General features: G+C 48.7%; 1 protein-coding gene across 4 annotated transcripts in view; it reads left to right on the plus strand.

Moving 5' to 3' along the window:
• The window catches only part of PDXDC1 (pyridoxal dependent decarboxylase domain containing 1), a 53,221-nt gene extending 25,786 nt beyond the window's left edge, over positions 1-27,435 (plus strand). For all 4 annotated transcript variants that reach the window (XM_043560472.1, XM_043560470.1, XM_043560471.1 and 1 more), the window contains exons 7-23: positions 319-387; positions 1,218-1,296; positions 4,817-4,901; positions 5,746-5,794; positions 5,945-6,046; positions 6,854-6,979; positions 10,870-10,920; positions 16,014-16,077; positions 18,457-18,545; positions 19,483-19,588; positions 21,365-21,536; positions 22,406-22,524; positions 22,824-22,945; positions 23,896-23,988; positions 24,083-24,179; positions 25,139-25,243; positions 25,718-27,435. In XM_043560472.1, coding sequence (XP_043416407.1) covers positions 319-387; positions 1,218-1,296; positions 4,817-4,901; positions 5,746-5,794; positions 5,945-6,046; positions 6,854-6,979; positions 10,870-10,920; positions 16,014-16,077; positions 18,457-18,545; positions 19,483-19,588; positions 21,365-21,536; positions 22,406-22,524; positions 22,824-22,945; positions 23,896-23,988; positions 24,083-24,179; positions 25,139-25,243; positions 25,718-25,977 — 1,788 coding nt within the window. In that variant the 3' untranslated portion in view covers positions 25,978-27,435. The remainder of the gene's footprint in view (positions 1-318; positions 388-1,217; positions 1,297-4,816; positions 4,902-5,745; positions 5,795-5,944; positions 6,047-6,853; positions 6,980-10,869; positions 10,921-16,013; positions 16,078-18,456; positions 18,546-19,482; positions 19,589-21,364; positions 21,537-22,405; positions 22,525-22,823; positions 22,946-23,895; positions 23,989-24,082; positions 24,180-25,138; positions 25,244-25,717) is intronic.
• Positions 27,436-27,892: the final 457 nt, after the last annotated feature.

Raw genomic sequence — 27,892 nt, forward strand, 5'->3', positions numbered from 1 at the left:
CAGCTTGGTTGTTCCTTAGTTTGGAAAAGTGATTTTATTTTTTGTTATATTCTAGAATATAACAAAGATAGTTACCCATTTAGCTGACTCAGAGAAGTTTACATTGTCTGTGTCTTCTTATAAGAACCTCAGCTGCTAGAAATTTTAGCTTGACTTTCTAGATATACTTTAACACATATTTATAATATTAGGAATTCCTAACAAGCGAGATTGTTTAAAAAGAGTAACTGTGACTTGTCTTGGTGCCACAGTCTTTAGGGGACTTAAGTGGATGGTGACAAGGATCTTGATTACAGAATTGTGTGTTTCTTCTGGCAGCTCGGCTTGCCCTTCCCCTGCCTGTGCCGCGTGCCCTGTAACACTATGTTTGGATCCCAGCACCAGATGGTGAGTTCTCTTCGGTTTGTAAGATAATACAGAATTGTGTTTTGAAACGGTGTCTTCCTCCTTTCAACTGAGGTTCTGTTTGCTGGCCTCCACATAATTATTAGTTTATTCGTTTATTGCTTGTATCTTCCCATTGCTTAACCCATGCTTCTGGGTTTGAAAGTCCGCGAGGGCTGGATGGCATATAGGTCAGGAGCACCTGCCTCCTCAGGAATCTTGTCATTACTGTATCACCTGATTTAAGTAGAAACATGGGAGTCCAGATGAGCGCCATAAATTTCTTCTCAAGTTCATCCTTTTAAAGGTTGTCACTGTTGCCTGGATATGTGAATGGGCAGATTTAGAAGATGAGGTTCTTTATTGTAATGTGGGATTGGGATTGGATTCTGCGTATTTTTAGGCCTTCCCATACTGAAGACAGAAGCAAAAAGGACAGGTTTTAGGGTCCTGTGTTTCTTTTTCCAAGCTACCTTGATTATCTGGTTCAGATACATCAGTGAGTAATATCGAAGATAGATTTTTGGGTACATATGGGGACTTGAGAGAACATTTTCTTTAAACCTTAGTGTTTAAAACTAGAGAAACATTCATCCTGTATGTATACAGTTTTTGACTTTAATCTCATTTAACTGTTTTTTGTAGTTAGTCTTCAAGGGAAACTGTTTGATTTTCATCTCCCTGATTAGATAAAATGGAAAAATGGTCAAGAATAAGAATTTTGTTTGTGTGGTTATTTTGCGAGTCCTTTGTTTTTGTTGAAAGTTATAAGTTCTTATTGTACACCTTTATGCCCTTTGCTTCACGTTACTGTGATTTGCCTTTCAATCTAGGATGTTGCCTTCTTGGAGAAACTGATTAAAGAGGATCTAGAACGAGGAAAACTGCCCCTTTTGCTTGTAGCGAATGCCGGTAGGTATCGTGAACGGAATCTGCCATTTGGATGTATAAGAGAAAGACAAGGTACTTAGCCTAAAAAAAAAAACAAAAAAACCTGAGTTTTGAGAAATGTTTGCCTCGTGTTTAAGGTAGTTTGTGTCAGCATCGTGGTGAGAATTAGAACACGGCACTCGGCTCCTCTCATCCCCTTCAGTTGTTGGTTTGTTGGGGATTTACTCTGTTGGTGTGTATGCTTTTTCATTTAGGTTGTAAGTACTTCTCTTGCATGTGCTTCCTTTCTGAATTACATCTTAAAATGTCACGCTTGAAGGTCCACCTCGCATGCAGCAGTTCAGCTCCCACTTTGTGCTCAGCTTCCCATTACCGAATTCAGCATTATACTTGAAGTTTGAGGCAGTGCATCAGGGAAGAAAAATCGTTAAGTGACAACACCTATTAGAAAGAATAAACTGTTTTTACTTGCAGACGGCATGGTTATACAGATAGAAAGTCCTAAGGAAACTAAAGAAAGGCAAATTGATCTGGAGTGCAGGATTTCTGTGTACCAGCAATGTACAATTGAAATTGAATTAAAAATGCCAGTCATAGGGGTGCCTGGGTGGCTCAGTCGGTTGGGCGTCCGACTTCGGCTCAGGTCATGATCTCGCGGTCCGTGGGTCCGAGCCCCGCGTCGGGTTCTGTGCTGACAGCTCAGAGCCTCGAGCCTGTTTCAGATTCTGTGTCTCCCTCTCTCTCAGACCCTTTCCCGTTCATGCTCTGTCTCTCTCTGTCTCAAAAATAAATAAACGTTAAAAAAAAAATTTTTTTTTTAAATGCCAGTCATAATAGCATCAAAAAAGTGAAAACTTTATGGTTAAATTGAACAAAGTTTATGCGAGGGGCACCTGGGTGGCTCAGTAGGTTAGGTGTCCGACTTGGGTGCGGTTCGTGAGTTCAGCCCCGTGTCGGGTTCTGTGCTGACAGCTCGGAGCCTGGAGCCTGCTGCGGATTTTGTGTCTCCTGCTGTCTCTGCCCCTCCCCTGCTAGCACTCTGTGTGTGTGTGTGTGTGTGTGTGTGTGTGTGTGTGTGTGTGTGTGTCTCAAAAATAAATAAACATTAAAAAAAAAACCCAAAATATATGCAAGATCTGTACACTGAAAACTACAAAATAATGCTAAGAGAAATTCAAGAAAACCCAAATAAATGGAATGGTATGCCATATGCTTATGTTGGAAGACTCAGTATTAGAAAGTCTAATTTCTCGAATCTATAGATTCTATAGATCAATCCCTATCAAAATCTCGGCAGGCTACAATTTCTTATAAAAGTTGATTAGCGGATTCTAAAATTTATGTGGAAATACAGAAGATGTGAGAATAGCCAAAATAATTTTGAAAAAATAAAATTCGAAGGCATAGGCTCTCTGATTTTTAGACTTACTATAAAGCTACAGATAACCAGGAAAGCGTGGGAATAATTGAAGAGAATAGAGTTTAGAAATAGACTCACATGGGGGCATCTGGGTGGCTCAGTCACTTGAGCATCCGACTTCAGCTCAGGTCGTCATCTCACATCATAGTTTGTGGGTTCAAGCCCTGCATCAAGCTCTATGCTGACAGCTCAGAGTCTGGATCCTGCTTCGGATTCTGTGTCTCCCCCTCTGTCTGCCCCTGCTCTGCTTGTGCTCTGTCTCTCAAAAATAAATAAATGTTAAAAAATTAAAATAAAAAAAAAATAGACTTACATGTATATGGTCACTTGGCTTTTTACAAAGATGCCAAGTTATTTCAAGGGAAAAAGGTGGGTCTTTTCCACCAGTGGTCTTGGAACAAGTAAATACCCATATGGGAAAAAACAAAACAAAACAAAAAAACTGAACCTTAACTCTTCCCTCACTGTCTATACAAAAATCAGCTATAAATGGTTTATAGACCCAAACCCTGCAAAAGGACCACTTGCATCGGTTGGGTCTGTTGAGGCAGTTGGTTGGAATTTGGAAGCTTACTGGGTGGGGTTCTGCTAACTGGAAGTTTAAGACAGGAGAATGCACAAGTTCAGGTTTTACTCATGCTCTGTGAAGAGGGACTTCCCTACCCAACCTGTAGTGTATACATACTTAACAAGGGGTGGGTTAAAGTGTTCAGTATGTTTAAGCCAACTTCAAAATGCATGTTCTGTTTTTTTTTTTTAATTTTTTTTTTCAACGTTTATTTATTTTTGGGACAGGGAGAGACAGAGCATGAACGGGGGAGGGGCAGAGAGAGAGGGAGACACAGAATCGGAAACAGGCTCCAGGCTCCGAGCCATCAGCCCAGAGCCTGATGCGGGGCTCAAACTCATGGACCATGAGATCGTGACCTGGCTGAAGTCGGACGCCCAACCGACTGCGCCACCCAGGCGCCCCAAAATGCATGTTCTGTTTTAAAACAAAGGACTTTTCATACTAGGTTTAAAAAAAAACCCACAAATTTATCTCTGTGTATAATGGACACACCTAAATTAAAATAACCCAGGGGTACCTGGGTGGCCCAGTTGATTAAGCGTCAACTTAGGCTCAGGTCAGGATCTCACGGTTTGTGAGTTTGGGCCCCATACCAGTCTCTCTGCTGTCAGCACGGAGCCTGCTTGGAATCCTGCTTGGGATCCTGTCTCCCTCTCTCTGCCCCTCCCCGGCTCTCTGACTCACGCTGTCTCAAAAATAAACATTTTTTTTTAATGGTGGTTAATTAAAAAATTAACAACCCTGTGGGGCCCCTGGATGGCTCAGTTGGTTAAGCATCTGACTTTCGGCTCAGGTTGTGATCTCACGGTTCGTGCCCCGCGGAAGTCTTTGTGCTGACAGCTCGAAGCCTGGAGCCTGCTTCAGATTCTGTTTCTCCCTCACTCTGCACCTCCCCTGCTCGTGTTCGTTCACTCTCACTCTCTCACTCTCTCACTCTCTCACTCTCTCTCTCTCTCTGTCAAAAATAAATAAACGTTAAAAACATTTTTTTAAATAAAAAGCATTAATAACCCAGAAATGACAAAAAGCAAACATGGAAAAGGGTATCTTGGGCAAATGGTGACAGAATGAAAGTACTGTAGTGGTGTTCATGTGAGATAAGGTAGACTCCACGCTAATTAAAATTAGTGTAATCAGCTAAGGCACAGTAATTAAGAAAGCTTATGAACATATCTGAAATGTATAAAGGAAGACTAAAGGAAAAATAGATAGGCTACAAGTATAAATTGACAAACCCACAATCTTGGTGAGAGACTTTAATATGTTTCCCCAGAAACAACATTAAGTGGATGGAAAACAAGTATATAGAGATTTTAAGTAACAAAATTAACAAGCCCGATTTTATCGATACATAAAATGGAGAACATGCACGCTTCAGACCTTGAAAGATCAACTTGTAACAGTTGGTTTTAAGCCAGCTCACGTACACAGTCTCAATAAAACAGATACAGTGTTACTTCCTTCTTAGATAACATATTTATAAGCTTTTATCCTGCCGTAAGGGCTCAAAGTATTCCTTTCAGTATCGTTTTTTGTGTGTTTTATCCTAGGAACCGCGGCAGTAGGGCACACAGATAAGATCGGGCGTTTGAAAGAACTCTGCGAGCAGTATGGCATATGGCTGCACGTGGAGGGGTGAGTGCGGGGCGAGGGTGGCTCCATGTTGGGCCTGCACCCAGTGCTTGGGAAAGAGTGGCCGTCTGTCCAGGCTCTTACTTTGTTGTAACGATTATCATTATCGCGAAGGGCTCTTTGGGTTGCGTAGTAAAGATAACAAAACAACCCAAAGTGGTTGAATTGGCTCCCATAACAATTCTGTCTCCCCCCTCCCCCTCCCGCCACCCCCACTTGGCCTGATTTTCTCCATGTTGCCTCCATCTATAGATAACATTTTCCTATTTTGGTACAGAATAGTTGCAGTGGCTCCAGTTTGCTTTCCAGTTTGTGTTCTGAGGGTCATAAGTCCCAACAAACGCCTCCTACTGAGCCAATTGCCGTGGCCAGGGAATTGTAACTCACCTGCGGTTCGGGTCACTTGCCCACCCCTGGAGCAGATGGTGGCGTCTCGTCCCCCCGAGGCTGTGGTCTGATAGAGGAGATTGGGGTGGTTCCCCAGAAGGACCTAGGGGAGGATACCCGGCAGCCACGGTGGTCCGTACTCAGCAGGCCATGCGGGCCGGGTTTTCATTTGCTCTCTCTGGCAAAGAGTGATGACAGGAAAATAACAGCTACGAGAGATATAAAACGAGACCTAAGACACGTAAAGTGCATTTTCAAGGTTTTGCCGAAATTTGTACACACCACATTTTCTCTTGTTGTTTTAAAAGCTGATCACCCAGCTGAAAGACACTTAAATGTCAGATTGGAACAGCACCTCCTTTTTTTTTCTTTCTCTTTTTCTTTTTCTTTTTCTTTTTGTTTAAGTGTACTTAAGGAATAAGCAGCAATAAATAATTAGTGTTGTGTTTTTTTCTTCCAGTGTGAATCTGGCAACATTGGCCCTAGGTTATGTCTCCTCGTCAGTGTTGGTATGTTATGATTTACTAAATACTGTGTTTTTAAGAAGGAATTACAATGACCTAATCCCTGATGACTTCCCATGATTTTTATGAATTGAGGGGGGTGCTGGCTTTCGTGTACTCTGATGGTCTGTAACAAAACGTTGTTTTCTTCGTTAGGCTGCAACCAAGTGTGACAGCATGACATTGACTCCAGGCCCGTGGCTGGGTTTGCCGGCCGTCCCTGCAGTCACCCTTTATAAACACGATGATCCTGCCTTGGTAAGCTCACTCTCACTGGGAGGGAGTGGGGGGAGGCTAATAGTCAGCATGGAGTCTGGGAGCAAAATACGGAAAAAGTAGAAATATCCTTGATGCTTTTTCTGTGACTTTTTTTTATCAAAAAAAAACCCTGTTCTTAACACAAGTGGAACTGTACTGAATACATTTATTCTGTTCTCTCCCTTTGCCTCCGTGTGTACAAAGAACTTTTTATGACCTTTTATGACTCTGTAATATTCTGCCTTTTAAATACTATAATTTTAATCTTCCTTTGTTTCCAAACTTTGATACTAACATAGTGAGCATCATTCTGTATTTCAAATTACTTCCTTAGAATAGGCTCCCTGAAGCGCCGTTAGTATTGAGAGTAGTTAAAGCTCTTGATCCCCATTGTCTAGAAGGTTTTAATACATATTTTTTTTTAAGTGGTTCTTGATAGTGGATCAGTTCAGTGATTCTTACTAAAACAGTTAACGTCTTTCTAGGTCGATAACGGCCAGGTGTTTGAGGACACTCAGAACAGCCGTGGAAGGGGCTACCTCTTGGGGGCCTGAGAGCTCTGGCCCATCTGGATTCTCCTCCTGGCTTTGCCACACCTTAGCCATGAACCCTTGAAAGCCAGGTCTCGGTGCTAGGCTGCCTAGAATACTCCCCTCACAAGACTGTTAGACAGACGGATGTTTAGTGTAAGCCAAGTGCCTGGCGTAGCATCTGACGCATACAAAGTGCATGGGAATATGCCAACCAGTTACGTCAGCTGTGTGACTTCATCGGCTTCGGTTAACAAACCCATATTGGCTTTTTCAGACTTTAGTTGCCGGTCTTACATCAAATAAGCCAGCAGATAAGCTCCGTGCCCTGCCGCTGTGGTTGTCTTTACAGTACTTGGGGCTTGATGGGATTGTGGAGAGGATTAAGCACGCCTGCCAGCTGGTGAGTAGAAACCTGCATTTTAAGTGAGTCACAGATACTCCATGGCGAAGGCAGAGACAGAAAACTGCCTCGTTGCCTTACTCATCATCCAATGCCGTGTTGTCTGGATTTCGCATCTCCTAAGCAAGCAGACCTGAAGTGCACATTCGCCGTTGGAAGTTCTGGGGGAGACTGCTGGGGTGTCCCATCGTTAGTGGCCGGATGAAATCAGATTAGATGAATGCTCGTGTCATTGTAGGATGAGGAAAGAAGTGATAGGATGAGAGCCAAGGAGAGAAGGAGGAGCAAAAGGGAGGCGGAGGGGGGTAGTTAACAGCCGGCTGTCTCTTGAAGGGGGAAGGAAATGTGGCGGCCTTAGGGGGGTGATGGATTGCCTGCGTATTTTTAATACCAGCTGTGTTGGGCTCCCAAATGGCAAGGCTCTAGAGATGCTTCTAACTCTCCTTCTGTATGAGGTGTTCTAATTGTGAAAGTATATGTATAATTATGCTACAGTTTAGAAAGCAAAAAAGAGGTCACGTTTATGCAGTTTGCGAGCTGCGTCCTACCTGAGTCTGAAAGCATGGCGTCGCCTCTCTGTAAGTCCGTTCGCTTACCTGGGGGACAGGGGTGATGTGAAAGATGGTTAGGCCTTCATGAGCTTGTGCATGCGAAGCTCTTGGAGTGTTGCCTGGTCGCATGTGGATGGGTTTAAGAATAAACCTCGGTCTGCAGCGTGTTCTGTGGAATCGGTACTTCCTTAAGTGTCATTTTTATAGTGAGGAAAAATCCGTGTTTTTGTGTTGCTGTGGCAGCTGCCTCTTGGTTCATCATGTCAGGATGGTTCCTCCTGACGCTAGTTTCTGATGCAATAGGGACATTCTGAAGGAAGTAGTTTCATTGTCACATGAGGTAATGTTGAGGTCTGTGTCATTATGTTTCCAAAGCACATTTCTGAAAAGTTTCCTCACTGGGCCGTCGGCTCCCATGTTGAAGTTTGGTTGTTCGGAAGGAGAGGCCTTTATTGCCCCGGTAACTTAGTCACTTTGGGGAAGGTTCGGGCCCTCGGGGGAGAGCCCTTCAATTCCCTTTGGCCTCCGGAGGGCAGGGAGATAATGAGACATTCTCTGGCAAACCCTCAAGGCCGCCGCAGCTCTGTCTGCCTGCAGGCACACGGAGCGGTTTGCAGTCCTGCCGAGGACCTCAGTGACATCCTGTCGCTGACCCTGTAGTGGGAACTGCAGGGAAATGTAGCCCGTGCGGCTGTCACCAGGTGCCGGGTTCCCTGGGGGCGGAAGTCAGGCTCCTCCTCCTCTTCCTCCTCCGCTTTCTCCCTTCATCATCATCATCGTCGTCGTCGTCTTCATCCTCCGGGGAGGCCATCAGGACTCATTTTCTCTGCAGCCACCTCGGTGCCCTGCGCACACGCACCGCCTCATTTGAACCTTGCTGGGGTGGAAAGTCCGCTGATAACACACCAACAAGTAGTGTTCATGAGGGGTTTTCCAGCGTCCCACACTCAGTAAGCGTTGGAGGGATGAACCCCGAACCCCTGAAGTACACGTTCTTTTATCCCCCTGGCAGTGATGAGAGGTCTGGGGCTGAGACGCTTCTAGAACGGTGAGGACGGAAGTCCTCACGTGCATGCTGCCCTCCAGAGACCCCTTCCCGGCGCTTGCCATAACCACCCTGTCAGATAGCTGCTGCCCTCCCCGTCTTATAACTGAGGGACCTGAAGCCCAGAGAGGCTAAATGACTTGTCCAAGGTCATAGCTAGTAAGTGGCAGATGAACTTAACTCATCGTCCTACAAGTGGGGTATTGAACTCCGGTTTGGTTATTCCAGACCTCATGTTCCAAATAGTCGTAATAATGCTGTGTTCTCTCACTTACCTTTTGTTTTCCTTCCCCAGAATCAGGTACTGTGCCTGGCACACATGTGCACTCAGTAGTTTGGGTGGGGTTTTTTGAGCTATAATTAACATATTAGTGTCAGGTATACAGCATAATGATTCAATATTTGCATATATTGGGAAATGATTGCCACAAGTACGAGTCTAGTTAACACACATCACTATACATCATTACATAATTTTTTATTTTAAGTAGGCTCCACACCCAGTGTGGGGCTTGAAGTCACAACCCTGAGATTGAGTCACACACTCTACCAACTGAGGCAGCCAGGTGCCCCTGGAAATTTGTATCTTTAAACCACCTTGGGGCGCCTGGGTTGGTCGGTTGAGCGTTGGACTTCAACTCAGGTCATGATCTCACGGTTCGTGGATTCAAGTCCCACGTCAGGCTCTGTGCTGACAGCTCAGAGCCTGGAGCCTGCTTTGGATTCTGTGTGTCCTTCTTTCTCTGCCCCTCCCCACTTGCGCTCTTTGTCTCTCTGCCTCTCTCTCTCTCCTTCTAAAAATAAACAACATTAAACAAAAATTTAAGTCACCTTTATTACCCATTTCTCCCAGCTCCCAACCCCTGCCTCTGGCAACCACCAACCTGCTCTGTGTATTTATGAGTTGCATGTTTTGTTTTGTTTTGGATCCCACACGTAAGAGAAATCATACCATTGTCACAGATGGCAAGATTTTATTCCTTTTTTATGGTGAATAATATTTCATTGTGTATGTATGTTACATGCTGTATGTTTTCTTTTATTCAGCCATTGATGGACACTTAGGTTGTTTGCTTATCTTGGCACTTGTAAAAAAATGCTGTCATGATGGTGAGGGTGCAGATAACTTTTCAAATTGGTGTTTTTGCTTTCTTTGGATGAATACCCAGAAGTAGAATTGCTGAATCATAGGGTAGTTCTATTTTTAATTTTTGGGGGAGCCTCCATACTGGTTTTCCATAGTGGCTGCACCAGTTTGCATTCCTCCCAACAGGGTACAAGGGTTCCCTTTTCTCCACATCCTCACCAACATTTGTTATTTCTTTTCAGCCATTCTCACAGGTGTGAGGTGATATCTCATTGTGTGATTGATTTGTGTTTCCCTGATGATGAGTGTTGTTGAGCATCTTTTCATGTACCTGTTGGCCATCTGGATGTCTTCTTTGGAGAAAAGTCTGTTTATGTCTTCTGCCCATTTTTTAAATCAGATTTTGGGTTTTTTTGCTTGCGTTATATATATTTTGGATATTAATCCCCTTATCAGATAAATTGTCTGCAAATTTGTCCTCCCATTCAGTAGGCTGCCTTTTCATTTTGTTGATAGCTTCCTTTGCCGTGCAGAACCTTTTCAGTTTGATGTGGTCCCACTGGTTTCTTTTTGCTTTTGTTGGCAGTTACTCAGTTTTTGAACGAGAGAATGGCTTATGTTGCTAGTACGACAAATTCACATACGTCTCATTAGAAACCGCTTTTCTGGGGGCGCCTGGGTGGCTCAGTCGGTTAGGCGTCCGACTTTGGCCCAGGTCATGATCTCACCTCCATGAGTTCGAGCCCCGCGTCGGGCTCTGTGCTGACAGTGCAGAGCCTGGAGCCTGTTTCAGATTCTGTGTCTCCCTCTCTCTCTCTGACCCTCCCGCATTCATGCTCTGTCTCTGTCTCAAAAATAAATAAACGTTAAAAAAAAAAAAAAATTTAAAAAAAAGAAAGAAACCGCTTTTCTGGAAGCCCCAAATGTAACTTTCAACTGAAATCATCAGGGAATATTTGCGGTTCTGGAAAAGCAAGAATTGGCACCCTAACTCAGGAGCCATCGAGTGACTGATGGCTTTATCGGCCTGAGTTCTTTTGTCTGCAGGCCTGCAAAAACCATCATGGAAACCATGTTTCGATATGTTGTGTCAGTCTAATGGATATCATTAATCTAATGAAGTTATAACCCAAGTAATTATTAAATAAATACATATAATCTAATGAAATTATAAAAATTAGAAGCTATTTTTTGTCTTTTTTTGCAGAGTCAACGGTTACAAGAGAGTTTGAAGAAAGTGAACCACATCAAAATCTTGGTACAGTATATATGATTTGATCCATTTTTGAAGTTAATAACTTAACGTCAGTGACTTGGAATGATCTCCAGATCGGGTGCATCTCAGTGGAATTGTGACAGCTCCAGTAAAACCACATTCTTCACAACAGATTCACGCACCAATGACCTAACTCTACAGAGAGCACAAAACTAGAGATTTGTACCATATGCTGAACCCCTGTGGTGCTTTTCATATAATCGTGTGTAGTTTTGTTGTTAAAATTTAGAATTGCACAAAAATCTAACAAACCCTATTGACTTCCTCTGCCCAGTGATTTTAGAACATTCATATTACTGAAATGAAAAGTCATTTTGTCTCTCATAGTGTTTGGGGCAACTTTTTCTGAAACCTTCTGACACCAGAGTTTTCATTTGCACAGATTGGGGAATAAGGAAGAGATCGAGTGGCCTTGTTTTTTATTCCCCCAGTATCCTCCTAAAATATGCCAGAATCTATCAGACATTGCTGCTTAAGGGCAGTTATTAGACCCAGGACGTGAGGATTTAGCAGGGCTAATAACGAAGTATCAGTTCAGGTTTGAATGTTCTCATCTTTTGCCTCGTTATATTTTAGAATTTCAGGAAATAGAGGTCAGATTCTAATTTAAATAAGGCCACTGAGTGTTACTTTGACGATCCTGCAAGATGCAGTTAAGTTTAAAACTAATACTTAAGTTTTTCTGGGGTTCGAGTTGATATAGTTGATTCCATTTTAGTGCACGGTTTGCTTTAAGTGCCTGAGGGGGGCGCTGCTGTGCGTTGCCTTCTGAGTAGGAGCTTGGAGCCTTTTCAGTTGGCCTGAGATGACCCAGGTTCTAGCTTGGAAGAGGAGAGTGGCCCATTGGAGAAGCAGAGGGATGAATGTAAGTCAGGAGACTTGGGTTCTAATTTCAGCCGTACCACTGACGCCCTATGACATTGAGTCATTTTCTTTGCTGCCTAAGCCTGTGAGCTCAGTTGTCAGCGAAGGTATGTTGGTTGGACTCCTTTGGTTGTAAACAGAGAAGCCCAAACTGGACTAGCATGAGCAAGATGGCAGGAATCAAGGTGGTGCTGGGCCTGTGGACCTTGTTCCCCTCCCTCACTGAGCCCACTTGGGTTCCTCCTCACGTCCCCTCTGCCCCCCTGTCCTTCTCCAGGCAGGGAGATTGTGCTGGTGCTAGTTAATCACCAGTGGGTTTGGAGCGTCTTTGGAAGGCGGTACACGGTCCGGGCATGAGCCCTGCTGCACCCCTCCTTCCCGTGGATGCTCGTCTCCGTAGATACACAGTAACTGGCAAACACCGTGAGGCACTGTGACTCCGGTAATAATTGTCATCACAGCAGCTGTCGTGAAATGCGCACCGTGTACCATGTGTACCACGCGTGGCGCCCAGCACACACGTTCCTTCATTTAACCCTGACAGCAGCCGCCTTCGTATTTGCTCTTCCTTCTACCTGGAAACACTGTTCCCTTCAATTCTTTTCATGCCTGCTTTCTTACCCTTGAGGTGTTCGTTCACGTACCCCCTCTTCAGAGAGGTCTTCCCTGGCCATCCCCCCTAAAGCAGGCCTACCACCGCCCCTCACTCTGTCCCCTGGGTTTTGTTGTTCGTGGCAGTTATTACTACCTGAAGTCGTATATTTGTTCATTGTCTATTTTTCTTTGTCAAAGCTTTGTAGAGGCAGGGACTTTTGTCTTGTTTTTGTTTCACGGTTCTGTGTACTCTGCCGGGTACTTGGCATAGATACTGGAGCCTAAGTCAGTCTGATCTGGGAATCGGTTGCAGCGACTGCCGCATCTTTACTGGCGAGGAAACCAAGGCACAGAGAGGTTAAGTGACTTGCTCCTGCCCCACAGCTAGGATGGGATAGAGCTGTGATTCACACTCCGAGGCCCGTGTTCTTAACCGGTGGACCAGTCTGTGTCCGGTCAGTTTACGGAAGTTAGCACTTGTCCTCCTTCAGTGGCTCGTGACGAAGGGCGTATCAGATAACGTATGAGAAAGCAACATGAAAATTGTAAGGCACCGTAAAATACAGGTCAGTATTAAATGTCTTTTGTCGCCACAATATCTGCGTAGTGCTTGCACAGATACCGCGTCCTCGGGTTCTCGAGACGTCACTGTGGTAGCGCGGTGTTGTTTCCGTCTCTGTGTGGCGGTGTGGTTGGGTCCTGAGCCACATGATGGTATGTGGCACAGCCAGGACTTGACCCCGGGGTGTGTGAGATTAGCCGCGTCTGTGCACAGTGGCTCCTTCCGCAAGCTCCCCGGGGGTCTTCTTGCCCATGTAGGCGGCCGGCCCTGGGGAAGCCTCTCAGGCCCGAAGCGCCGACCCGCTTCCCCAGCTCACCAGGGCCCGGGGCCGCCTCCGGGGCGCAGGGAGGCCGTGGGGAGCCCCTCTGTCCGTGTGTCAGTGTAGGTCTTGTCCGCAGCCGCCACCGAGGCTGCTCTTGTGCTAGCTCGGCGGCACGTGGGCTGCGTCCCACACTCGCGCTTAAGGGGGAAATAGGGTATTTCAGCCTCACACCTGCAAGTCTCAGCCCCGTGCGGCTCTTACATCTCTGCTGTCGTTGAGGCTCTCCAGCTTCTCCTACTTTGACTGTGGCCATGGTGTGTCCGAGTGAGGACTGTGTAGATCCTGCTTGGTTGGGACTTGTGCTCGTGTAAGCTGAGGAGTCTTTTTTTTTTTTTTTTTTTAATTCTGTGCAGTTTGCGTTTTCATATATGACCTCCTTCTCCGATCTCACCAGCATAGTGAACATTGTCACGGGTCCCTCTTCCTTCAGCCCCTCTCCTCCTTCCCGCCTCTGCCTCCTGTCCTGGCACCTGAGCAGCCTCTCATCTGTGTCGGCCGTGTTTTCACTTTCAGTGATACCTGCCTCCTTCCAGCGTGTTCCCTTGAGCTCTTGTTAAGTCATTGTTCCCTTTTTGGTCATCCTTTTTTCTTTTTCTTTTTCTTTTTCTTTCCTTTTTTGTTTTTGTTTCTGCTTTTGTTTTTATGCTTCCTGGTCCTCATTTCTCTAAGCACGGTCGTCAGAGTATGTTTCCTTTTGGAGCACAGATTGTCCCTTGTTGCGTCTGCTGCCGGGTGTGTGCTTCACTTTTCATTATGAGCTGCATGTTTTTCTCAAGTGTGACGGGCGAAGGTCCGTCTGTCAATTCCACAGCTTCGGGACTCTTGCACCAAATGGCATGTACGGCCCATGGCAGTGCACACCTGACGTTTCGCTCTGTGGTGCATTTTACTCCCTGTGTAGACGGAGCCTCAGGCTGCAGGAAGCCCTCTTGCTGGTCGGCAGATTGAGCTTTTCTGCCCCTCTTCTCCTTTAGGGGTCCTGGCATGACGTGCTCTCACCACCATCTGCACACGGGCCCGAAGACCCTGGGTGTTACAGCGGGTTTCCCTCCCTGCTCCCCGCTCGCCAGCCCCTGCTCCACTGACGATATTCTTTGTTTTCTTTCTTGATTCACTGTTCTTGTGAGCTTAGCAGTGGTTATGTTGGGTTTTTTGGTTTTTTTGGGGTTTTTTTTTTTTTGGTTTTGGTATATGTAATCCAGCATTTCAGTCTGCCATGTTGCTAGAGCCAGAATTCTCTGTTTATAACCATGTACAGTATTTCTCATGCACTGACATTTGAGTCCACTGAGCTCAAAGAAATAAGAAACCAAGACTGTATTAGACTATATATAGAAGTCTGGTTTCTCAAATCATCCTGCTTCATTCATCCTGACTGAGGTTGGGGGAATGGGCATAGAATTTTGTTGCTTTTGTTTCTATTTCCTTCTTGGATTTACTCCATTCTATTTAGATATTAAGGTTCTCCAAGTGTTAAAAGTACTAAGAGAAAAAAAAAGCATTAATAGATTTATGTTTACGTGAAAGTTAAAGGAGATGACAGATAGGTAACACAGCAATCAGCTTAATAAGGTGGCAAATTTGATACACATCTTGCTTGGCCTAAATCACATCCCTGTGTTCCATTGACAGGTTAACAGCGCAGACCTTGGGCCAGCTCCTCCTGGCTTTGCAAGTTAGCGTTTCCACTATGGAGACATCGCATGCAGAGCCTTGGAAAATAGGCTTTATAACTAGAACTGTTGAGTGCTTACACATCTGTCCCTGTGTGCCATATTCTGTCAAGAACATTGCTGTTCCCTTTGTATCCTGACCCCGTAGTGGAGCTGATGAGCCGCTCCACTGTTCGATGGCGTCTGTGAACTTAGTGCTGGCTTGGCTTCATGCAGTAAACATTTTCGTCTGTGATGAAATCTGCTAATGAAGTTAGTCATTAGTGAAGTTAATGAAGGACGCCTGTCCTGAATATAAGTACCACTTCAGTGATTTAGGAAATACTTAGACTCAGCTCTAGACTGTTTATCTTCATTACCAGCAGGACTTACATCCTGTTTTACAAAGTTTTACAAAGTGAGAAGAAAGGAGTTTTCCTCTTTTTGTTTGTGACTATATAAAAAGTTTCAGGGATACCTGGGTGGCTCCGTCGGTTAAGCGTCTGACTTCCGTTCAGGTCATGATCTCACGGCTTGTGGGTTTGAGCCCCACGTGGGGTTCTGTGCTGACAGCTCGGAGCCTGGAGCCTGCATCGGATTCTGTGTCTCCCTCTGTCTCTGCCCCTCCCCTGCTCACACTCTGTCTCTGTCTCAAAAATAAATAAGCATTTAAAAAAATTTTTTTTCTTAAAGTTTCAGTCCTGCTTAAGTTAGCATAATTTCTAGGTTGTTGAAAGCTTCCACTCTCCCAGCACTGATTCTGGTTCTTCTTTTTCCTCTTCTTTGATCTTTAATGGCAGGCCTCTGTTTATTATTATTACAGTTGGCTCCTGCCTTAATTTCAGTATACCTCTGTCAGATGTCATAATCCAGGACTGTGTTCTCGGAACCGGCTTATAATTATTTCTAGGAATTTTACTAAACCCTTGATTTCTATTTCTGTAGCAACTGAAATTAACATGTGAATTTTACGTGTTTACGAAGAACCTATGCTATCTGTAGCCTGCTTTTCAAACTCACTGTTTCATTTTGCAGGTGTTGGATGTAATGTTAATTGGTAACATCAGATTGTATTTTTCAGGTGGAAGATGAGCTCAGCTCTCCAGTAGTGGTGTTCAGATTTTTCCAGGAATTACCAGGCTCAGGTAGGTGACTTTAAAAAGCATAATTTTTGTATTTGTGTCTAAGGGCTTTGGATTTTAAACCATTTCTTTTTTTTTTTTTTTTTTAATTATTTTTAATGTTTATTTATTTTTGAGACAGAGAGAGACAGAGCATGAATGGGGGAGGGTCAGAGAGAGAGGGAGACACAGAATCCGAAGCAGGCTCCAGGCTCTGAGCCGTCAGCACCAGAGCCCGACGCGGGGCTCGAACTCACGGACCGTGAGATCGTGACCTGAGCCGAGGTCGGACGCTCAACCGACTGAGCCACCCAGGCTCCCCAAACCATTTCAAGTTATATAGATAGTCCAAAATACTTTGACTGCTAAAATCTGCAGTCATCATTTTTTCAGAAAATGTTAATGATTTTCACAAGAATTCTGGTCCTAAGTGCCTTAATAGCATTTTAGTGATAGTTTCCTGTGATCAAACCAGTGGTTTCCAAATGCCAGTCCCTAGACCTAGTGCTAGAATGAGTGAAGAGAGACCAGGATGCGTGCGCAGGTACACACACACACACACACACACACACACACAAATAACCTCATGTTTTCACGCTCATTTGCCATCGTGTTTTTAATGTATGTTTACACTGTATTTTAAATTATTTAAAACGTAAACTATGTTAAGCGTAAAAAAGAAAGAAAAGAAAATAGAGATTTGGGGGCTCTACTTCCTAGATACTTTGATTCATGAGGTTGGATCCAGGAATCTCTATTTTTACAGGGTGCCCCCAGCGCCACCAGCCTAGTCCAGGGCACCGTTACTTCTCACCCGGACAGCCGCGGTCCCCACTCGACTGATCAGTCACTTCTGTGTACTGCACATACCCCATTCCAGCCCATTCTCTGCACGCGGTCAGACTGGGCAGTACATGTGGGAATCCATTCGCGCCCTTCTGCTGCCCAGACCCTCAGTTTCTTACTATTTCTAGTGAATAAGGTCCAGGCTCAGTACCAGGCCTTGTAAGGCCTATGGAGTCCAGCCCTTGCCGTCTTCTCTGACTTCCTTTTAGGCCACCTCTCCTCTCGATCATTGTGACTTAGACTGGTCTTCTCTGAGTTTCTAGAATATTGTGCCCTTTCCTCGAGCAAGACCTTTGCACTTGCTGTTCCCTTTACCTCGAGCACATTTCCCTTCACTCTTCTTCTGGCTGGCTCCCTGTCACCATTCAGGTCTCCGTTAGGTGCACCTCCTTAGAGAGGCCTTCCCTGTCCATGCTAAGGCGACTCCATCATGCTGTATCGGAGTCCCCGCCTTCTTTCATGGCACCAACAACAATATATGGTGATGTCAGTTCTTTCTTTATGGTATTTCTTCAGTAGAATGTAAACAGCTAGATGACACTTCCTTATATCTGGTGTGCCCAGCACACCGCCTGGCAGGAGTAGGCGCCCTGGCTATTTGAAAGGAAGAGAAGTCTGTTGTGAGGCCCGCTTGGGGTGCTCTCAGGTGCTCTGACTTCCCTCGCATAGGGGTTGATAGACTAGCTGGTAACTTACAGTGTTACATTTTGATTTCCTCCGGAAGTTCCTTTAAAGAAAAACTTTGCAAATGAGACTAAGAATTCTATTTGTGAGACAGTATTCAGGTGTTACATTTTCTCCGAGAAAAAAACTGTGGAAGCTTAAATCCCCTCCTGTGGGCATCTGGGTGGCTCAGTCGGTTAAGCATCCGACTTCAGCTCAGGTCATGATCTCCCGGTTCATGAGTTCGAGCCCCACATCCGGCTCTGTACCGACAGCACGGAGCCTGGAGACTGCTTCATATTCGGTGTCTCCCTCTCCCTCTGCCACTCCCCTACTCACACTCTGTCTCTCTAAAAATAAAGCTAAAAAAACCCTTCTGTAAGATAAACACATGCAAAAATGTTTACTTGTGGTAAAATGTGTACAGTTAAGTAATGCTGCACAGATTCACGTGGTTGTTCAGCAGCCCTCCGGAACTTGTACGTCTTGCAAAACTGAAACTCCACACCCCTTAGACACTCCCCTCCAGCCCCTGGCAGCCACGATCTACTTTGTGTCTCTGAGTCTGGCTACCTTAGGGTCCCCATAGAAGTGGAATCATACAGTGTGAGTCTTTGTGTAACTGGCTTATTTCACTGGATGTAACGCCCTCACGTTTCATCTGTATTGAGCACGGGACAATTTCCTTCCTTTTTAAGGACGGACAACACTACACCTGTATGTACGTACTCATTTTTTTCTGTCCATTCCCCGTGACGTCAGCACTTGATTTCTGTAGTATTTGAGGCTTTTCTCCCGGGTTAGTGTTGGGAGCTCAGTGAAAGGGGCTTTGAGGAGCGTGTGTGGAGCTGTGTTTCCGGAAGGTGAACCCTCTTTTCTGTGTTTTGGTGTCAGATCCAGTGCCGACAGCTGTCCCGGTGCCTAACATGGCACCTTCAACGGTCGGCCGGGAGAGACATTCCTGTGATGCCCTGAACCGCTGGGTAAGAACGGGGGCCACGTGCTCTCGTCTGCATCCCAGATGGAGTGATGCATGGACGTGTCTGGGAAGTCGGGCCCGTAGGAAGGATGCTTCTGCAAAGGCACTGGGCTTCCTTCCAGGGCTTCTGATCACATCACTGCTCGGCATGCCGCGCGAATTCCGGCAGGGCCTTGCAGAATCATTCCCTCGGTGACCATTTCCTTGCTGCTACGTAGTGAGGCCGCAGACTACCCGCACGACGGGGACCGCGGCTGTGGTGGGCGCCCGAAGCGATGTCAGGAGGCCCGAGAGCCAGAGCCCCCTGACCACCGGGCACCTGACAGTGTGGACCGAACGCACTGTGCTGTGGCTGCCTCGGGACACTGAAATTGTGCCTCCGGGGTTTTTGTGTCAGGGCGTCCACCACAGCTGTGTCGGTCCTAGCATAACGGGCTCCTGCCCCGCCTCGGGCTTCATGAGGAAGTTAGGATACGTTTGTGCCGTGATATCGAAACAGCCGGAATAAACTGTTTAGCTGGACGTATACGGCAGAAAGGAAACGGTCATCGCAGATTATAGGAAAAAATGCAGGTTACCACACAGCATGTCGAACAAAACGTTTCGCGGCAGCGGAAAATATAGAGACAGAACGGGATGGGTATATTATGTGTCAACAGTGGGTATTCTCACTGGTGCGTTGTGGGTCATTTTTATCTTATTCTTTGGGTTTACCCATATTTCCTAGATTTGCCTACAATGAACTTATATTTTTTAGTAATTAAAGACATAAAACTTAGTCTCTTTAAAAAAAAAAGTTGCCGTAAGTAAGAGAATGAGAAGATTCAGGGAACCTCGCCCCCGGGAGTCTCTTGGGTCTGGGGCTGAGCGCATGAGGGGCTGTGGGGAGAGCCGGGAGTCCCTCCGTGCGGGCCCTCGTCACTCTGCCCGTGTTCCCGCAGCTGGGAGAGCAGCTGAAGCAGCTGGTGCCTGCGAGCGGCCTCACCGTCATGGACCTGGAAGTGGAGGGTGTGTGCATTCGGTTCAGCCCCTTGACGACAGCAGCAGGTAACCAGCCATTCTCCACGGTTGTCCTCCCTTGTTCCGGGAGCGACACTGACGTGTCCGTTCGGGTCCATGCTGTGGCCTGGTTTCCTTTCCCTTGTGATACTCTCTTTCTTTGAAGAGGCTTTTTCTTTGCCTTTGGGCTAAATTTGGGTAGACGAGCTTTCCAGCAGAACTTCCCAGAAGTAGACTTCTCAAGTCACTGGAGTTCCTATGTTTTGGCGTCCTGTGGCCCTTCGTCTTCCCTTCCGTGGTTCTCCGGCCACACCTCACGTGAGACTCACCCATGGAGCTTTGCCAGCTGCCGGCGGCCGGGCCCCACCCCGGGGATTCTGGTCCATGGGGCATGGAGCCCACGCGTCTCTATTTTTTAAAGCTCCCCTGGTGATTAGGGCGGACCAGAGAAGGTTGAGGGCCTCCACGTTTAGGTGTTTGGGAAAGCGGTAGAGCGGCAGGTGCGTGGGCTTGTGCGACACAAAGTCTTGGGCGCATATACTTCTGTCGCCGCTTCACGTGTGTGGGATCTTGAGCGAGCTTCTCCTCCAGGACTGTTCCTGCGGCCTCACTGTAGCCGTGTGAAGATTGAAACCAGATCACATGTGTGAAATGTCTCAGGGGGACTCCTGTTTGCCATAGTGGAGTAGGTCTTAAAAATCAGATTAAAAATCTGATTATCTTTTTTTTCCAAGATGAAGATTTTCAAAAAATCTTTGCTGTTTTTTCATGGAATGTTTTCAACATTTTTGGAAAGATATTTACCCAAAGACCTCAGTATAGGGAAATGTGGGTAACTGTCCTGCCAAGAAAAGCCCATCATGAAGACGGCCGGTGGCATCCAGATCTCAAAGCTGGGGAGTAGCTGGGTGACGTGGGGCTATAGTTAGGACTGGTGGGAGAGTAGGACCGAGAGGTCGGGGAGTAGGAGGGGCTCTGGGGTGTATAGCTCCCGGGGGAGCGAGGCTCGTAGGCAGGAGATGTGGGTGAGTGGCCTGGAGATGTGGCACCCCCTGGTAAAGGGGACGTAGGGGCTCGAGGGGCCCTGGGAGCCCGGCGGGGGGGGACCATGCCAGGTCTGAAGCCATGCCGGGCTGAAGCCGCTGGCATCCGAAGCAGCACCAGGGGAGAAGCCAGCCGCCCCTGGGGTCATCCCACTTCCGACACTGGGAGACCAGGTGCCGTCGGCCAGAGTGGCACCCTGGTTCCAGGGAGCCATGGCCGGAGAAATCCCTCCCGTGGGACCGGGCGCTGAGCCGAAGAACATGCCAGTGGGTCCGGCGGCCCCCAGGCCGGGCATCACGTACTGAGGCTTAGTGTAGTCACTTGCCACATTGGAGTCGCAAGCGAGGGGCAGCGAGGTGGGCTCCCTGCAGCCCCAGGGGCTCTCGGGCTGTCCTTGGTGCTGTTGTCATCACCCCGCCCTCCTGCTGCCCTGAACACACGCCTGCCAGAATCCCTCTCTCTCCGGGATGCTACCGTGCGTGCCTCTTCGTAGCCTGCGCGAGGAGCCTTGTGCGTAGACTCCGGCGGAGTCCTGGGCCGAGACTAAGAGTTTGCGTCACACGGAGGGGCTGGTCTTGTCTTCGGTGCGGGACAGAACGGCGTCTGCGCCCGGATGCCACCTGCCTCAGTCGTTAACACCGATGTTCCCTATGGGCTTAGCGGCTTTTAGGTTACACCTTTGCTCCAGCTCACGGGAGGCCCCGCGGCCGCTGACCTTTCTGACGGCGGAAGTGGGAGCCCTTCCTCCCGCTCTTCGCTAACGCCCGGGGTCGTTCTCAGTTTTAGGAACTCGGGGAGAGGACGTGGATCAGCTGGTAGCCTGCATCCAGAGCAAGCTGCCGGTCCTGACCTGCACGCTGCAGCTGCGGGAGGAGTTCAAGCAGGAGGTGACAGGGACCGCGGGCCTCTTATACGTCGATGACCCCAACTGGCCCGGAATAGGGGTTGTCAGGTACGGGTTCGGCCTCCTGGCGGGGGTTGACTCTTCTTAGCCGTGTCAAGACTGTTGGCGGGTCATTTTGTGGACCAGCTTGGAAATTGGAGGTGAATATGTGAGGTCACGGTGTCGGTGTCCCCTGGAAATGCAACGAGATGTTTTGGACACGTAGAAAAGCCCAGCGCGGTGGCGGTGTGGCCACCCTCGCGCTCATGAAATAGTTGTCGCTGTACTTTCTGTGCCGGCTCGCAGGTTACTGGGGAGACCATACAAGTGCACAACTGACGGACAGTTACTACTGTGGGGTACGGAGCAGCACGGCTCCCTAAGACCGAGAACCAGCTTGCCGGTGGGCCACGCCGCTCGGTCCCCTGGAGTGCTGCGTGTACCCTTAGCCCTGTGCCTGCTTTCCTCTCCTTCCAGGAGGGAAGGCCCCTAATTGCTTGGCTTTTTTTTTTTTTTTCTTTTTTTAAAAGAGCTAGCAAGCTAGCACAAGTAGGGGAGAAGGGCAGAGAGAGAGAAAGAGAGAATGAATCTTAAGCAGGCTCCATGCTCAGTGCAGAGCCCGACGTAGGGCTCAGTCCCCTGACCCTGGCATCGTGACCGGAGCCAAAATCAAGAGTCAGGTGCTCAACCGACAGCCACCCAGGGGCCGTAAGACTCCGTGATTTGATTACAAACGATGAGGCTTCCAGATCTGGCCTGAGCTTCGTGGACTGGAGACTTGTACCTTCCTTGCTTTGAGACGCTCCGAGTGGCTCCTGTGCCCATTTGTCTCACTCACCTTTGAAAACTTCAGTAGCTTATACTCTACCTGCAATCCTGTGTCTGAAGAGGCATTTGATCTTTTAGACTGAAATACTGTTATTTGATATTGTTTGTAGGTATGAACATGCTAATGATGATAAGAGCAGTTTGAAATTAGATCCGGAAGGGGAAAAAATCCATGCTGGACTTCTGAAAAAGTTAAATGAACTGGAATCCGACCTTACATTTAAAATGGGTAACTACTACTTTTATAAGTCCACTATGAACTTCCAAAGGCTGTCTCCTAACTGGCTTAAAGGCCGTTGGGCTCTGTTTCCTTGGAAGAAATGATAGTTGAGTTCTTTCTAGAGTGAGCTAGCTCCCTTCCCCTTCTGCAGCCTCTTGGGGCACCCACGTCCTCATTAGTATCCTTGTCCTCACCCCATAAGGGAAGTGCCTTTGTGCGCGGTCATGCCATTGTACAGGAGAGTGGCCCCAGGCAGCCTTCTGACCGAGGACTTGGGAGCCAAGGCAGGCGGTGGTCTCTTCCCACAGGCCCGGAGTACAAAAGCATGAAGAGCTGTATTTACGTTGGGATGGCAAGCGACGACGTGGACATTTCTGAACTGGTGGAAACCATTGCGGTCACAGCCCGAGAAATCGAGGAAAACTCAAGGGTCTGTAAGACTAATCTGTGCCTCGTTCCTCTCCTGGGTCTTCTCTGGGCAGCCAGCTGGGGTCACGAAGGAGGAAGCTACGCTCAGAAATACGCGTTCGTTCCCAAAAAGTGCAGAAATGGTTCCAATGAGCCAAGCATTGTACCAGGAATGCAGAACCCCCCGAGCATTTGACGCAGTCCCTGCCCTCAGTGGGCTCGTGGCTCGGGGGAAGAGGTCCATGTAGCCAAGTAGGATGGCGAATGCCGTGGAGAAGTTAGGCGTAGCTGAGCATTTGGGGAAGACGCAGTGGCATCTGCCTGACGAGGTGAGGGAAGACTGCAGTCGCAGCTGGACCCGGGGCTGCGCGAGGCACGTGTTTCGGATGACAGGACTTCCCGCCAGGGATAGACCTGCTTCCGCTGGCCAGCAGGCATGGAGACCTAGCTGGTGGACGTTCTGCAGACCAGACATGTGAGTCACTAGGAATCACTCAGGAGCAGAGGAGGGACGACAGCGGGATGGGTCTGAGGAGACAGGCATGCGTGGTGGCCCGTGGCTGCTGGGGAGGGGGAGAGCGGGAAGTCTGCCATGAGGCCGAGGAGCCGGCTTTATCGTTGGGTGGGCTTCCTGAAGTTTCTCCCAACCCGCTGTGTCACTTCTGATCCCATTTCCATGACTGTGACGCGTGTGTCTCTTTTCTGTGGATGTGACATTGAAATCATTGGGCAGGTGGTTTCTCTCCTCCTTTTCCTGGCAGATGGGGCCGGTCACCAAGGTGTCTCCTCCTTAGCGGGGCATTTTGTCCTCTTGTGTTCGCTCGCCGGTTTCACTTCGTACCCTGGCATCCAGAAGTGTAGAATTCCGTTTACTAACAGTTTTGAAAAGCGTCCCCAGTGCTGTGTTAATAGTTCTTCTAGGTCCCGGGCAGGAAGCTTAGACAAGTAATCCCTTTCTCGGTCCTACCACAGCTTCTGGAAAACATGACGGAGGTGGTTCGGAAAGGGATTCAGGAAGCTCAGGTTCAGCTGCAGAAGGCGAACGAGGAGCGGCTGCTGGAAGAGGTGAGGCTGGGCAGCAGACTCGCAGGGGGCGTCGGGGGCGTCAGGCCGGGAGCGGGCCGGCGGGACACTCACGAGCGGTGGTTCTGCTCTGCAGGGGGTGCTGCGGCAGATCCCTGTCGTGGGATCCGTACTCAATTGGTTTTCTCCGGTACAAGCTTCACAGAAGGGAAGAACCTTCAACTTAACGGCAGGTAGGACCGCCGCCGCCCCGGGTCCCGTTGACCTTGTGAGTCGTGACCGGGTTCCCGGGATCCCCCACTCAAGCCAGGAAGCCTGGTGCGCGCGCGCGGCTCCTGCTCCTCCGGGGCCGCGTCTGTCTCGGGAGGCCTGGTGGGTCTGCCCTCTTCCGCCGCAGCAGCCGCGGCAGCACAGAAGCAGGTCCCCCCCACCTCCCGCCCTGCCCCCCATCCGCAGCAGACCCCCCTTCCTGCGGGCCGGTCTGAACGTGGCCACTCAGCTGTCGGGACTCTCCAGTGCCCCTGGCGTCGTGTTCAGTGTTGGGTGTCGGTACTCCCTGCCGTCCCCGTGAGTGCTTTGCCCCAGGAAGGGGCTGCTGTGGAAACGGGAGGTGACAAGATTGTAGTCCAGTCTGTAGCCCTGGACCGGCTCATTTCGAACCAGGCACCCCGCAAGGAGGACTGGTTGCTGGGGTTTGGGGACAGTGACGTGCGCCTCCAGGTCCCCTTCTTCCCTGTGTTGGGGGGACAGTTCCCTGCACGTGCCCCCTCCCCCCCCCCCAGGAGACCGTGAGCACACATGAGTGTGACAGAGGGCCCGTGTCGCTCCGAGCGCCCGCCGTCAGCCAAGGGCCGTCTGGTCCCTGCTGCTACAGTACCGCTGCTACAATACCGTTCCCACCGGGGTGTGGTCCCCAGGCACGCGGGGGGGCCACGCCGGAGCTGAGTGTGCCCAGGACACCTGGGGACGTGAGGGTGAAACGCGCCGGCAGGGCTGGGCCTCGCGAGCGCGGCCGCGAGATTGGCTTTCTCTGCTTCGCGGTGCGCTTCCGACGGCCGGGGGCTCTGCCCTGCCCGCCTGCGAGGCCCAACGGCCAGAGCGACTTTCTCGGGGAACGAGGCTGCGGGGGTTCGGCTCTCAGGGCGGCCGGAGCCGGGGGCCTCTGCACACCGCTCTCTCCCCTTCCTCGCAGGCTCCCTGGAGTCCACGGAACACACGTACGTCTACAAGGCGCAAGGCGCGGGGGTCACGCCGCCGCAGACGCCCTCGGGCAGTCGCGCCAAGCAGAGACTTCCAGGTACAGCGCGTCTTCTGAGTTGATTAAGGCTGAAGAGAACCGTTGGTTCTCTTGGGAACACAGACCCTTGCGTCTTGGGAGGCTTGTCCTGTTGGGTGTTACCTGTGTTCCTGCGTTTTCTTGGTGCTTTGACCCCATGTCCTGTTCCTCCTCACTGAGGACCAGCCGTCCCTGTAACCATTTCAGTAGCCTGGGGCTTCAGCCTGGGAGAACTTTCTCCGTGGCAGCCCAAGGGGGAAGTTCGGGTCTTGAGAACTGGCATCGTGTTTAACCTGGTGTTTACTCGCCTGAACTTCTCCTGACCGTGACCTTGGGAGCCGTGTCAGTGTCCTGTCGGTTCTCATTTCTCACCTCATCACTTTGGAGCCTCAGAGCTGGGGGGCGCAGGGGTGTCTCCGGAAGCCGTTGCGATTAAATAAAGCAACCACTTGTTGGACGGAGGGCTTTCAGCACTGTCTGTGCATCTTTCTCTAGGCCAGAAGCCTTTTAAGAGGTCTCTGAGAGGTTCCGATGCTCTGAGCGAGACCAGCTCAGTCAGTCACGTTGAAGACTTAGAAAAGCTGGAACATCTGTCCGGGGCGCCGGAGCCAGATGGCCTGGAGCCTAGCGGCCCCGAGCCGCACCCCGGGGCCCCCCCTCCGCAGGAGGCCGAGCGGACAGGGGCCTTCCAGAACGGGGCCCAGCGCCCGGAAGATGACCGTCCACAGGTAGAAGAACCGGAGAGCTTAAGATAAAATCCAGTGTGTGCTTTGAGACTGTACCGGGTATTGTTTCAGGGAAGATGAAGCTGTACTGAAAATGTGAGCCGTGCCACAGCTAACGCAAGAGAAATGACTGTTGTTTGTCCTTCGCTGGGATTTTTGCACAAATCTGTGCCTGAAAGCCAGGCTTTTTAGACGGGCAGTTGGTCTCATTGGATGGGTCTGTAGCATGACAGCTGGGGTTCCTGCCCACGTCCTTGTAGGTGGCACCATTTCTCCCCCACGTTCCCATAAACACTCGTTGTTCACGAAGAACACTTAGAATTCCAAGTGCCCGCCACTTGAAACGCTTGCGCTTATGTTTCTAAAACCTAAGCGTAAGCCGTGACGAGGTTACATACAACTTTTCGTTAAGTCAGCTCTAGAACCCTCCGGGTCCTCTGTTGTGCTGCTGCACCGGAGAGGCAGCGCGGTCTCCACCATCTGTTGGGGTCAGCGTTCAGTGTGGGCAGGCCGCGGGGTACGGCGGGCTCGGGTTCGGCGCGATGCCGACCTGAGCCCGAGCCGCTCCCGCTGCTGCTTCCGAGGTGTAGAGAGGAGGGTGCGCTCTGGCTGGGGCAGGGCCGTGGGCAAGCGACTTCCCTCTGCCCCGAGTCCATTCCTCCCTTTATATACTATTTGTAGACAAATTAAAGGATTATCTGTTAAGAGTAACTGTAAAACTCTTGGCCATATATATGTATATTTTTAAATACTGGTAAAGCTTTTAAATTGGCACACAGATACACACTGTGCTCGTTTCTACGTTTAATATCTGAAAAGCCGACAGACGCGAGTCTTGACCTGATACTAACTCTGCTGTGGAGCACCCAGTTACGTTTCAACCCTAAAATAAGTATACCTTTGACCTGTTTTACATGGGAGTGTGTGTGGCTTCTCCCCACGAGCAGCTCACCCCTTTGGGCCCAACTCAGAGACAACCAGGGCCCTCGGTCTGGTGAAGCCAGACCACTGCTGAGATACTGGAAGCGAGTGCTTAATTACTGCCTCTTTGTACTTTTCCAGAAGTCCTGCACCTCTTCGTTTTCATAGGTAAAGGTCCCTGAGCCTTTAGTTCAGCAAAGTCAAGCTTTGGGACGCCTCAAGACGGTGGGGGTTCACACTGGGCTGGGGACTGTCGTGTTGGAAGCCTTAGGTACACCACATTAAGCCTATAATTAGACACCGATTTGATGTGATTTCTGACTTTTGGCACTTGTCAAAATGCAACTTTTTTTCGGTGCAGATGATTAAAAGTCTTCCCTGTTTATTTGGTGCAATGAAGTATAGCAGATAAAATGGGGAAAGGGGACATTATCACCTTTAACAAGATTAATTTTTCAATGTTTTTATATATATTTGGAATTGCTAAATTGGTTTTGCTGAAACAGAATTTCACCCTTAAGATACTATTTGAATGTTGGTTTCAATAAAGGTTCTTGAAATTGTTAACCTGTGGGTTCAGTTCCTGAATGGTCATCAGGCAGAGCGATTCCCCCCAGGATAGCAACTTCAGAGAAATAAAGGCCTCAGAAAGTCTGACCTGCAGACATGACGGTGTGGCCATTTTAATGACCTCACACCTAGAGCAGACTTCGCAATGGCTTCGTGTAACTCTCACGTTGAGTTGAGTCTCAGATCGTTTTCTGTTGCAGAACAGTCTGATGAGACTCTGGTTTTCCTTCTGGGCTTTTCATCTCCTTCACCACTTCCACCTGGAAGTGGAGCAGCAGTTGGAATTCATGCTACTGAAATATTTGGGGGCCAGAAAACCCCTCTGTGAGATGGATACGTTCTCACGGAATCCTGCTGCATTTGAAATACCGTTTTTCTAACAAGCTTATGTATAATGTTCCCTTGATTCCCTAACTTAGCAGGAAGAGAACCACTTACCCCAAGTCTGAGACAG

Source organism: Prionailurus bengalensis, chromosome E3 (assembly GCF_016509475.1).
Source record: "Prionailurus bengalensis isolate Pbe53 chromosome E3, Fcat_Pben_1.1_paternal_pri, whole genome shotgun sequence".
NCBI classification, from domain to species: Eukaryota; Metazoa; Chordata; class Mammalia; order Carnivora; family Felidae; genus Prionailurus; species Prionailurus bengalensis.